This window comes from Oncorhynchus tshawytscha, linkage group LG05 (assembly GCF_018296145.1).
Source record: "Oncorhynchus tshawytscha isolate Ot180627B linkage group LG05, Otsh_v2.0, whole genome shotgun sequence".
NCBI lineage: Eukaryota > Metazoa > Chordata > Actinopteri > Salmoniformes > Salmonidae > Oncorhynchus > Oncorhynchus tshawytscha.
Window position 1 is genome coordinate 74,724,233 of NC_056433.1, and position 12,076 is coordinate 74,736,308.

The 12,076-nt window shown below is 46.6% G+C and overlaps 1 protein-coding gene across 2 annotated transcripts in view; it reads right to left on the reverse strand.

Moving 5' to 3' along the window:
* LOC112233914 (collagen alpha-1(XXIV) chain-like) overlaps positions 1 to 12,076 on the reverse strand; it is a 260,500-nt gene that overhangs the window by 49,948 nt on the left and 198,476 nt on the right. For both annotated transcript variants that reach the window (XM_042322354.1, XM_042322355.1), the window contains exons 33-41: positions 6,265 to 6,318; positions 6,060 to 6,113; positions 5,549 to 5,602; positions 4,203 to 4,256; positions 3,937 to 4,044; positions 3,658 to 3,711; positions 3,450 to 3,557; positions 2,487 to 2,540; positions 195 to 248 (exon numbers count right to left, since the gene is read on the reverse strand). In XM_042322354.1, coding sequence (XP_042178288.1) covers positions 195 to 248; positions 2,487 to 2,540; positions 3,450 to 3,557; positions 3,658 to 3,711; positions 3,937 to 4,044; positions 4,203 to 4,256; positions 5,549 to 5,602; positions 6,060 to 6,113; positions 6,265 to 6,318 — 594 coding nt within the window. The remainder of the gene's footprint in view (positions 1 to 194; positions 249 to 2,486; positions 2,541 to 3,449; positions 3,558 to 3,657; positions 3,712 to 3,936; positions 4,045 to 4,202; positions 4,257 to 5,548; positions 5,603 to 6,059; positions 6,114 to 6,264; positions 6,319 to 12,076) is intronic.

Consider the following 12,076-nt stretch of genomic DNA (forward strand, 5'->3'; position numbering starts at 1 on the left):
CATTTTGTCTGAAATATGCTGAACACCGCATTCTAAGATTTATAGTGTACATGACTTTGTGTAGGATATTGACACAAATGAACCAAGTCTTCGTGGAGAGCTGAAGTACAGTCCATGGCATATATCTTCAAAAGGCTGAAAACATAACACTGTGTTTAGGAGGAGGACAAAAAACATGCAAATGCATAGGGTACCTTTTCACCTTTGTGTCCAGGTGGTCCTATGGGTCCTGGTTTGCCGGCGTGGCCCTAAGAATAATCAAACCCATGATTATTCACCTATATCTATGTCATATGCTGCATAATATTCAAAGAACCCATAACTCACGGTTGACAGACAGTACAATAAGACATAAGTTGACACGGCGTGGGTTGTCAACATAGTGTTAATCACGAGGCTTTATTATAAACACACTCAGGACAGCAAGGGAGAGAAATATATCCCTGGTATAATGACTTATTTGTCACACAGAAATCACTCAACAACTTGGGTGGGTGTGTGATTGAGCTAAGAGTGAGTGTACAGTACAAACAGACTAAAAAGGAACAACGTGAACTTGTAGTGCCCCTGCATCGTTACGAAACTAAAAGCCAGAATGATATTGGCGATGACCTGGCGTCCTCTGGAGTTGCCAGAGGTTTTGGTTTTATGGTTTGAGGTTGACCATATCCAATTACTTCTTTGTTCTTGTTTGGCTAAGAGACTGGGGTGAATCTCTCCGAGGTGAAGAGACTGGGGTGAATCTCTCCGAGGTGAAGAGACTGGGGTGAATCTGAGGTAAAGAGACTGGGGTGAATCTCTGAGGTAAAGAGACTGGGGTGAATCTCTCCGAGGTGAAGAGACTGGGGTGAATCTATCTGAGGTAAAGAGACTGGGGTGAATCTCTCTGAGGTGAAGAGACTGGGGTGAATCTATCTGAGGTGAAGAGACTGGGGTGAATCTCTCCGAGGTAAAGAGACTGGGGTGAATCTCTCTGAGGTGAAGAGACTGGGGTGAATCTCTCTGAGGTGAAGAGACTGGGGTGAATCTCTCTGAGGTGAAGAGACTGGGGTGAATCTATCTGAGGTGAAGAGACTGGGGTGAATCTATCTGAGGTAAAGAGACTGGGGTGAATCTCTCTGAGGTGAAGAGACTGGAGTGAGGAGACTGGATGAGTCTCTCTGAGGTGAAGAGACTGGGGTGAGTCTCTCTGAGGTGAAGAGACTGGGATGATTCTCTCTGAGGTGAAGAGACTGGGGTGAGTCTCTCTGAGGTGAAGAGACTGGGGTGAGTCTCTCTGAGGTGAAGAGACTGGGGTGAGTCTATCTGAGGTGAAGAGACTGGGGTGATTCTATCTGAGGTGAAGAGACTGGGGTGAATCTCTCTGAGGTGAAGAGACTGGAGGTGAGGAGACTGGGGTGAGTCTCTCTGAGGTGAAGAGACTGGGGTGAGTCTCTCTGAGTTGAAGAGACTGGAGTGAGGAGACTGGGGTGAGTCTCTCTGAGGTGAAGAGACTGGAGTGAGGAGACTGGGGTGAGTCTCTCTGAGGTGAAGAGACTGGGGTGAGTCTCTCTGAGGTGAAGAGACTGGAGTGAGGAGACTGGGGTGAGTCTATCTGAGGTGAAGAGACTGGGTTGATTCTATCTGAGGTGAAGAGACTGGGGTGAATCTCTCTGAGGTGAAGAGACTGGAGTGAGGAGACCGGGGTGAGTCTCTCTGAGGTGAAGAGACTGGGGTGAATCTATCTGAGGTAAAGAGACTGGGGTGAATCTATCTGAGGTAAAGAGACTGGGGTGAATCTATCTGAGGTAAAGAGACTGGGGTGAATCTCTCTGAGGTGAAGAGACTGGAGTGAGGAGACTGGATGAGTCTCTCTGAGGTGAAGAGACTGGAGTGAGTCTCTCTGAGGTGAAGAGACTGAGGTGTCCTGGAGGGCAGGTAGTTTGCCCCCGGTGGAAGATGATGATTCTCTCTGAGGTGAAGAGACTGGGGTGAATCTCTCTGAGGTGAAGAGACTGGGATGATTCTCTCTGAGGTGAGGAGACTGGATGAGTCTCTCTGAGGTGAAGAGACTGGGATGATTCTCTCTGAGGTGAGGAGACTGGATGATTCTCTCTGAGGTGAAGAGACTGGGGTGAGTCTCTCTGAGGTGAAGAGACTGGGATGATTCTCTCTGAGGTGAAGAGACTGGGGTGAATCTCTTTTAGGGGAAGAAAGCTGATCTGATAAGGAAGTCAGGAGTCATGACTTGGTGTGAGTGACATGATGTCACCATAACAGAACAGGGCTTAGAATACCTTTGTTGCATACCTATGTTGTTATTAGTGATTGAAGAGACACACATACCCTTAAGAAACACTTTAAAGTTATTGTTGAATGTGTCTGTGTGTATGAGTGTGTACAAGTGAGTGAGTCAGTGAGTGAGATCGAGATTGCGATCGAAGGAGACAGAGAGAGAGAGATATAAAGAGAAGTGTGTTGTTGTAGCACAGACAGGAATAACTCACTGTGTATCCTGCAATTCCAGGCATCCCCTCAGGCCCCATAACTCCTGGACGACCCTGAAAATCATGCAGAAAACAGACACATTTGTTTTTACAACCATTTGTTTTGCTATTCTATCTGCACTGTGGTTATGCTGAATATAACCTTGGAGTTAAACATTAAGCACCTATGCAGGCTGCATCCCTGGACCTGAGGTGTTGTATGTCACTAAGCCATACATCTTTCCTTTCCCAGCTATCACAACAGAGGTTTCATGGCATAACACTCCTGGAAAAGGAGTTTTCCTTCCTCTATGTCTTCCTGTGTGATCCCGTGCTCCAGGGGAAAAATGGTTATTTAAAGCCTCTGCTCTGTTTTTTACAACTCATAACAGAAGATCTGATAGGCCTATTGCTTGTCTTCAAACACTACTGGATTAGCAACCTGCTAATTGCTATACAAAACAAAGGGAGATTAGCTTTAGAGATTAGGAAAGATCTCAGATCACTTCTGCTTAGTCTGAGCTACTGATCCAACAGAGGCTTTGCCAGGTTTGAATAGTGTAATATGAGGTCATTCACTCAGGGTTGCTTCTCCAGAGAGAGAGGGAAACTTAGGAAGTTCATCACCATTATTTATATAAAATATTACAGGCCTGCCAATGACTTGGGAATTATGCAACTTGTCAATTGTGAGAGTATGTGTATGTATATCAACAAGTATTTCTACTGGGTGGTAGGATGCTGAATGTGTTACCTCATCTCAACCAACACAAGGACACAAGGAAACAGCTCACATTCATTTCAAGTGTTTCTTGTTGAGACCGAATGGAGGCTGCTGTCCTCTTGGCCACTCCATTGACCCGAACAACACAATAACCTGATAGATTCCCTTCAGTACTAATGAGGGACACTTTCCTACACATATTGCACACATAGGAAGTTAGGAGGGGTGAGAACTCGGAGAATAGATAACTGGGCACTGACCACAGGGCCTCTGGTTCCTCTGGCTCCTTTCAGTCCCATCCCTCCTTCTTGTCCGATGTCCCCGATGTCCCCTGTCTCACCGATAGGACCTGGTTTGCCAGCCTCACCCTGAAGACAGAACAACAGTAAAGCTGTGAGAGCACGGACACCCATGAGGAATCGGTGATGTCATTTATCAACACATGCTAATAGTAAAACAGGTGTGTACCTTCTTGCCCTGCCGTCCTCGGTTGCCGGGGGGACCCTGTTTCCCCTCTGGACCCTGGAAGAGAGGCAAACTCATTAGACACTGGGAGATCAAATGGCTGCTGACAAAATCATCTTCTTTGTTACAATTCCATTATGACAGTGACCTCACTGAACGCCATGTGCCCCAAAATACTGACCCCTACTGGGACACATTGGCATCATTACCTACTGTACGGCTTAATTGTTGTATCATTATTATTTTTTGTCATAAGTTTAGCTCATAAACGGACACACTTACAGAGAAACCCCGTTTTCCAGCCACTCCGGTGGTTCCAGGAGGCCCAGGGTCTCCCTCTATCCCCCTGTCCCCTGCCTCGCCCATGGGCCCACAGTCACCTGGCTCTCCCTGAGAGAGAGCAAGAGAGAGAGAGCGGGAGACGAGAAAGATCAAGATCACAGGAAAGAAAGAGTAGGAGAGTAAAGAGACATAGGTTCTAGGAGGCTTCTGAAGTAGGAGCAAAACAGCAAAGGCCTTCTCATTTAGCTTATTGTCCAGTGTGTTACCTTTGGTCCATCTTTTCCCTGGGGCCCATCCTCACCAGCAGGACCTGGAAGACCCTACAAACACAGCATCACATTTACTTCAACCAACCATGGTCACTGCTGTTACAATTAATACCATGCTAATATGTTCCTATGGAATGTTTAGGCTTTACTGTCCAGTATGTATAGTTGACTCATATGTATGTAGGCTTACACAGACCCACAGGGCATGAAACATGTTGTACATTGGAAAGAGCCTGACTGTGACGATTATATTTTCCTTCCGTTATATGTAAGCCATTGTGATTACAGTTTTTGCCGATTGCTTACACACTGAAAGTGAATTCTTAGACAAAAGCATCAAACCCTTAACTTTTGTAACCATGCCTTAAACAGAGGCACCAAAAGTACAAACACATTTTCTGCTTTGTACTTTGTTTGCAATTCTGCAACACACTTGCAAAACCCTACACACTGTTTCTTACATTAGACATTTCGTTCAAGAATGAAATCTCTTGCAAAACACTTCTATTCAAAATGCAAAACATTCCTGAAATTGGCAACACCCACACACACACACACACACACACACACACACACACACATGAAAACATTTCTACAGTAATTGAACACCAATTAGTCTAAGCCTTAGCACTACAAATAGACCTCAGGTAAGATCATCTCTTTTGTGAGAACTTTGCAAACATGGAGGCAGTGAGAGCGAGAGGAAGAGGAAGAGGAAGAGAGGAGGATGAGGACGAGGACAAGAACAAAGAAGGGGACCAGGCAATAGACAGAGACATATTTCCGATGACATTAGGGCCACTTTGGTGGACCATGTCATAAACCATGGCCTGACGATGAGGGAGGCAGAGAGCCAGCCCAACCTGAGTCGCTACACGGTAGCATCCATAATACAGACATTTAGACTGGAGAACAGGTATGTCTTCAACTTTTTACACTAGACTGTACCTATGTAATTGTTGCACATCCTTCTGCATCACAGTACAACACAATGATGTCCTACAACAGGATCTCTGAGAGTAAGCTTTGACACAAAGGACCCTCTCTCTCTCTACAGTGCTTTCCCCTGGCCCAAGAAAAGGGGAGAGAGAGGGGGGAGAGAGAGGGAGGGGAGAGAGAGGCTCCTCCGACATCCCTGGAGGTTATTGATACAGTCCAACAGACAAAAACAAATCAGTCTCAACGCTGCCCTGGTCTTCGCCGGCCAAGAGATTACACTTCTCCATCAAACGAGGGCACAGTAAATATACGGGCATATCGGATTCTCCCAAAAACAAGCAGAGCAGGATTAGGAGCATAGACTGTGTTCAGAAGGTCTTGTGAAGGACTCAGTCAGGACTCACTCTCATTCCCTGCTGTCCTTGTTCCCCCTCTCCTCCAACCGGCCCCCCGTGGCCCTGCAGGGACACAACAACAGAGGTGCTCAGGAGTTTATACAAAATAAGATGATAAGACAGCTCTAAGTTCTGTAAATGAGTCTTGAGGTACTGTAGCCCATGGATATTCCAACTTCCAAATAAAATATTACTTAGATTTAAGTACTTTATTTGTAAGTGTTAACTGTGCTTTTCATAGTGCTCAGGAGGTCAAGTCCCCTCAGGGGGACATAACCCAACACAGGGATGAACAGATGCCATTGCCCTCCAATAGGCTTCTGGGTACAAATAGGACCTGGTACCGCTCTCAGTTTAACATTGCCATCTTTTTTATATTTTTCATACCTAGGGTATGTTGAGGAACATCTTCTGTACAAGTTCAATGGGTGAGTAGGCAACTTCACTAGCATGTTGTCTGATTTGTCATTTTGTTTTGGTGGTTTTACAATCCAAATCAGTAATTCTCTAGGACACTGACCTTTATCCCAGGTTCTCCAACTGGACCTGGCTCCCCCTCTCCGCCAGGACCTCCCTGTGGAAAGAGAGAGAAGTAAAACAAAGCGTGTGTGTGTGTGTTTGTGTGTGCAAAAGCATGAGGGAGTGTGTGCCAGAAGTATAGTGAAAATCACTGTGAAATGACAACAAAATAATGAGATCCAATCTTGATATTAAACAACAGTTACCTCATGTCCTTGCTCTCCATCAGGTCCTGCGTCCCCGGCGGGTCCTTTGGGCCCCTAGAGGAGAAAAACAGCCAATCAGAGGCCACAGGGGTTACTGTGATATCATGTGATGTGGCGCATCATGGTTTGATTGTGTTCAAAGTAACAACTGATCCATAACATATACCTACCCTAACCAGAAACCGTGGACGGATGGCGGCATCCGCGCAAAACTGAAAGCGTGATCCACCGCATTTAACCATAGAAAGAGGTCTGGGAGTATGTCTGAATATAAACAGCGTAGCTATTCCCTCCGCAAGGCAATCAAACATGAGAAACACCAGTACAGCGACAAGGTGAACTGCGACAAATTCAACGGCTCAGACACAGGACGTATGTGGCAGGGTCTACAGGAAATCACGGACTACAAAAAGAAATCCAGCCACGTCACAGACACCGATGTCACACTTCCAGACAAACTAAACACCTTCTTTGCCCGCTTTGAGAATAATACAGTGCCACTGTCGTGGCCTGCTAACAAGGACTGTACCCACCCATCTCCTTCTCCATGGCTGATGTGAGTAAAACATTTAAACCTAATAACCCTCGCAAGGCTGCTGGCCTAGACGGCATCCCTAGCCGCGTTCTCAAAGCATGTGCAGACCAGCTGGCTAGTGTATTTACGGACATATTCAAATGCTCCCTATCCCAGTCTGTTGTCCACACATGCTTCAAGATGGCATCCATTGTTCCTGTACCCAAGAAGGCAAAGATAAGTGAACTAAATGACTACCGCCCCGTAGCACTCACTTCTGTCATCATGAAGTGCTTTGAGAGACTAGTCAAGAATCATATCACCTCCACCTTACCAGCCACCCTAGACCCACTTCAGTTTGCATACTGTCCCAACAGGTCCACAGACGATGCAATCGCCATCACACTGCACACTGCCCTATCCCATCTGGACAAAAGGAATACCTATGTAAGAATGCTGTTCATCGACTACCACTCAGCATTCAATACCATATTACCCTCCAAGCTCATCATCAAGCTGGAGGCCCTGGGTCTCAACCCTACCCTGTGCAACTGGGTCCTGGACTTTCTGATGGGCTGCCCCCAGGTTGTGAAGGTAGGAAACAACATCTCCACTTCGCTGACCCTCAACACTCAGCCCCCTCCTGTACTCCCTGTTCACACACGACTGCGTGGCCATCCAAGCCTCCAACTCAATCATCAAGTTTGAAGACGACACAGCAGTAGTGGGCTTGATTACCAAAAACGACGAGACAGCCAACAGGGAGGAGGTGAGGGCACTCGGAGTGTGGTGACAGGAAAATAACCTCTCACTCAATGTCAACAAAACAAAGGAGATGATCCTGGACTTCAGGAAACAGCAGAGGGAGCACCCCCCTATCCACATTGAAGGGACAGCAGTTATAAGGGCACAAGGCGAGACCCAAATGCAGACAGGAAGCAGATGGTTGAGCTCCGATACTTATTATAACAAAATGGGTAGGGAAAAGGCAGGTTAGGGACAGGCGAGAGTTCATAAACCAGGTCAGAGTCCAAACAGTACCAGGCGATAGGCAGGCTCGAGGTCAGGACAGGCAGAGAGGTCAAAACCAGGAGGGCTAGGAAAAAACAGAGACTGGGAAAGATAGGAGCTAGGAAAAACGCTGATCGACTTGGCAAAACAAGACAAACTGGCACAGAGAGACAGGAAACACAGGGATAAATACACCGGGGACTAATGGGGAAAACAGGTGACACCTGGAGGTGGGAGATAATCACAAAGACAGGTGATTGAACACTCATTTCATCAGTGTTATTTCCTGCTGGTTGAAATTCAAATCTACACAGGACCTTCTAATCAGAATGTTTGGCATTGGTGGAGTTCAGCCTGCCTGTTGACATCACCAGGCATCAATTAAGTTAATAGACTGATAACAAAGTGAGTTCCAAACCTCTCTTCCAATAACAGCAACTTTTAAGGTGCCCTCCTCCTCCCTACTCAGACGACTCAGTGATGAATAAATAAATACATGTCCATTGGAATGGAGGCAGAGTAAAGGCTGTTTAGGGGGTGGGGGAATGACCACTGTGGCCCTATCCAATCTCAGCCTCCAGTATTTATGCTGCAGTAGTTTATGTGTCGGGGGGCTAGGGTCAGTCTGTTATATCTAGAGTATTTCTCCTGTCTTGTCCGGTGTCCTGTGTGAATTTAAGTATGCTCTCTCTGATGTTCTCTTTCTCTCTTTCTTTCTCTCCCTCGGAGGACCTGAGCCCTAGGACCATGCCTCAGGACTACCTGGCATGATGACTCCTTTCTGTCCCCAGTCCACCTGGCCGTGCTGCTGCTCCAGTTTCAGCTGTTTTGCCTGCGGCTATGGAACCCTGACCTGTTCACCGGACGTGCTACCTGTCCCAGACCTGCTGACCTATCGCACCCTCGACAACTACTGTGATTATTATTATACGACCATGCTGGTCATTTATGAACATTTGAACATCTTGGCCATGTTCTGTTATAATCTCCACCCGGCACAGCCAGAAGAGGACTGGCCACCCCACATAGCCTGGTTCCTCTCTAGGTTTCTTCCTAGGTTTTAGCCTTTCTAGAGAGTTTTTCCTAGCCACCGTGCTTATACACCTGCATTGCTTGCTATTTGGGGTTTTAGGCTGGGTTTCTGTACAGTACTTTGAGATATCAGCAGATCTAAGAAGGGCTGTCCATAGGGGGAGTAGCAGGGGAGTAGCAGGGGTGGGGTGGGGGTGTCCATAGGGGGGAGTAGCAGGGGGGGAGGGGGGAGTAGGTAGCTGACTAGTGGTGGCTTTTCAACAGCCTGATGGTCTGAGCATAGAAACTATTGGCCAGTCTACCAGTTTGCCATGATACTCCTGTACTTGTACTGTAAGGGACCTTTAAGTGGTCTACTATTTACAACCCCTGTTGTAATAGTAAGTATACAGCAGGTCTCTCTAGCAGGGCTCTCAGGGCTCTCTAGCAGGGCTCTCCATCCTTGTTCCTGGAGAGCTACCCTCCTGTAGGTTCTCTCTTCAACCCTGTTCCTGGAGAGCTACCCTCCTGTAGGTTTTCTCTTCAACCCTGTTCCTGGAGAGCTACCCTCCTGTAGGTTTTCTCTTCAACCCTGTTCCTGGAGAGCTACCCTCCTGTAGGTTCTCTCTTCAACCCTGTTCCTGGAGAGCTACCCTCCTGTAGGTTCTCTTCAACCCTGTTCCTGGAGAGCTACCCTCCTGTAGGTTTTCTCTTCAACCCTGTTCCTGGAGAGCTACCCTCCTGTAGGTTTTCTCTTCAACCCTGTTCCTGGAGAGCTACCCTCCTGTAGGTTTTCTCTTCAACCCTGTTCCTGGAGAGCTACCCTCCTGTAGGTTCTCTTCAACCCTGTTCCTGGAGAGCTACCCTCCTGTAGGTTCTCTCTTCAACCCTGTTCCTGGAGAGCTACCCTCCTGTAGGTTCTCTCTTCAACCCTGTTCCTGGAGAGCTACCCTCCTGTAGGTTCTCTTCAACCCTGTTCCTGGAGAGCTACCCTCCTGTAGGTTTTCTCTTCAACCCTGTTCCTGGAGAGCCACCCTCCTGTAGGTTTTCTCTTCAACCCTGTTCCTGGAGAGCTACCCTCCTGTAGGTTCTCTTCAACCCTGTTCCTGGAGAGCTACCCTCCTGTAGGTTCTCTCTTCAACCGCTGTTGTTATGGTAAGTGTACAGCACTACCCTAGATCACATAACACAATGACCAACTGAAATCTGTCTGTACAGCACAGAGCAAACGGATGAAAAAGGAATGGAGGAAAGATGGATGGGACTGGTAATTCTCAGAACTCTTCTTACAAATGCCCTCAGAGAGAGAGAGGGCTGAAAACAGCAATAAATCATGAGTCCTTATAACACGGGAATACTTTTATTAAAACTGTAAATGAAAGCTCTGTGTGCACAAATGCTCCCATAATATGTCAGTGGGAACTGAACGGAACATCCAGGCTGAAATATGGTGGCGGTTAAGAAAGCCATTATTCAATGACACTATCATAAAGTGCATGCAGTCATTTAAGGATGATGATATGAAAGAGCAGATGACTTCAGAGCTTTGCTTAGTCACTCTATTCCTCAAAGATGTATTTTTCAACACTGAACACAAGATGGCGCTGTGGCTCTAGAGGTGCCTGGGGAGAAGATTGAGTTCCTCTACGCTGGCACAGAGAGACAGGAAACACAGGGATAAATACACCGGGGACTAATGGGGAAAACAGGTGACACCTGGAGGTGGGAGACAATCACAAAGACAGGTGAAACAGATCAGGGCGTGACAGCAGGGCATGACAGCAGTGGAGAAGGTGGAAAGTTTTGAGTTCCTCGGCGTACGCATCACAGACAAACTGAAATGGTCCACCCACACAGACAGTGTGGTGAAGAACCTCAGGAGGCTGAAGAAATTTGTCTTGTCACCCAAAACCCTAACAAACTTTTACAGATGCACAATCGAGAGCATCTTGTTGCGCTGTATCATAGAAATTTGGCATTCGCCAGCCCTGCTGTCACACCCTGATCTGTTTCATCTGTCTTTGTGATTGTCTCCCACGATACGGCAACTGCACCGCCTTCAACCACAAGGCTTTCCAGAGGGTGGTGCGGTCTGCACAACGCATCACTGGGGGCAAACTACCTGCCCTCCATGACAACTACAGCACCTAATGTCACAGGAAGGCCAGAAACATAATCAAGAACATCAACCACCAGAGCCACTGCCTCATCACACCGCTACCATCCAGAAGGCGAGGTCAGTACAGGTGCATCAAACGTGGGACCGAGAGACTGAAAATCAGCTTCTATCTCAAGGCCATCAGACTGCTAAACAGCAATCACTAACTCAGAGAGGCTGCTGCCTACATTGAGACCCAATCACTGACGACTTTAATTGTCAGGCTGTGGGCAACTGGTGCATGGAATCAGGCGCAGGTGAGCAGAGATGAGAGTACAATTCCACAAACTGCACCAGTATAAAACAAATACTAAAGGTGCTTGAAAATACCGGTCACTCGTAAATAACGGCCATAAAAATGAACCCGGCAAACAATACCAGTCATAAAGATACAACCTGAAAATAATAAACAAACATGCACACCAACATGGGGGAAACAGAGGGTGAAATAATGAACATGTAATTGGGGAATAGAAACCAGGTGTGTAGAAAACAAAGACAAAACAAATGGAAAATGAAAAGTGGATCGGCGATGGCTAGAAAGCCGGTGACGTCGACCGCCGAACACCGCCCGAACAAGGTGAAGGACCGACATCAGCGGAAGTCGTGACATTAATAAATGGATCACTAGTCACTTTATACAATGCACTCTAAATAATGCCACTTTAATGATGTTTACATATCTTACATTACTCATATCACATGTATATACTGTATTTCATACCATCTATCGCACCTTGCCTATGCCTCTCGGCCATCGCTCATCCATATACTTACATGTACATATTCTCATTCACGCCTTTAGATTTGTGTGTATTAGGTAGTTGGTGAGGAATTGTTAGATTACTTGTTAGATATTACTGCATTGTCGGAACTAGAAGCACAGGCATTTCGCTACACTCGCATTAACATCTGCTAACTGTGTGTATGTGACAAATAAAACGTGATTTTATTTGATGACTGCGGAGCTTTTTGGAATATCTTAGTCAAATAAATTGTATTTGACTGTTTGACGTTCTTGATGCTCTGAAGGGGTCCACTGTTTTCCATGAAATATGAGAATTTGGAGACTAATGCTTGAGAGGGATAATGTGGGGGTTAATTTTGTGTGAGTGTGT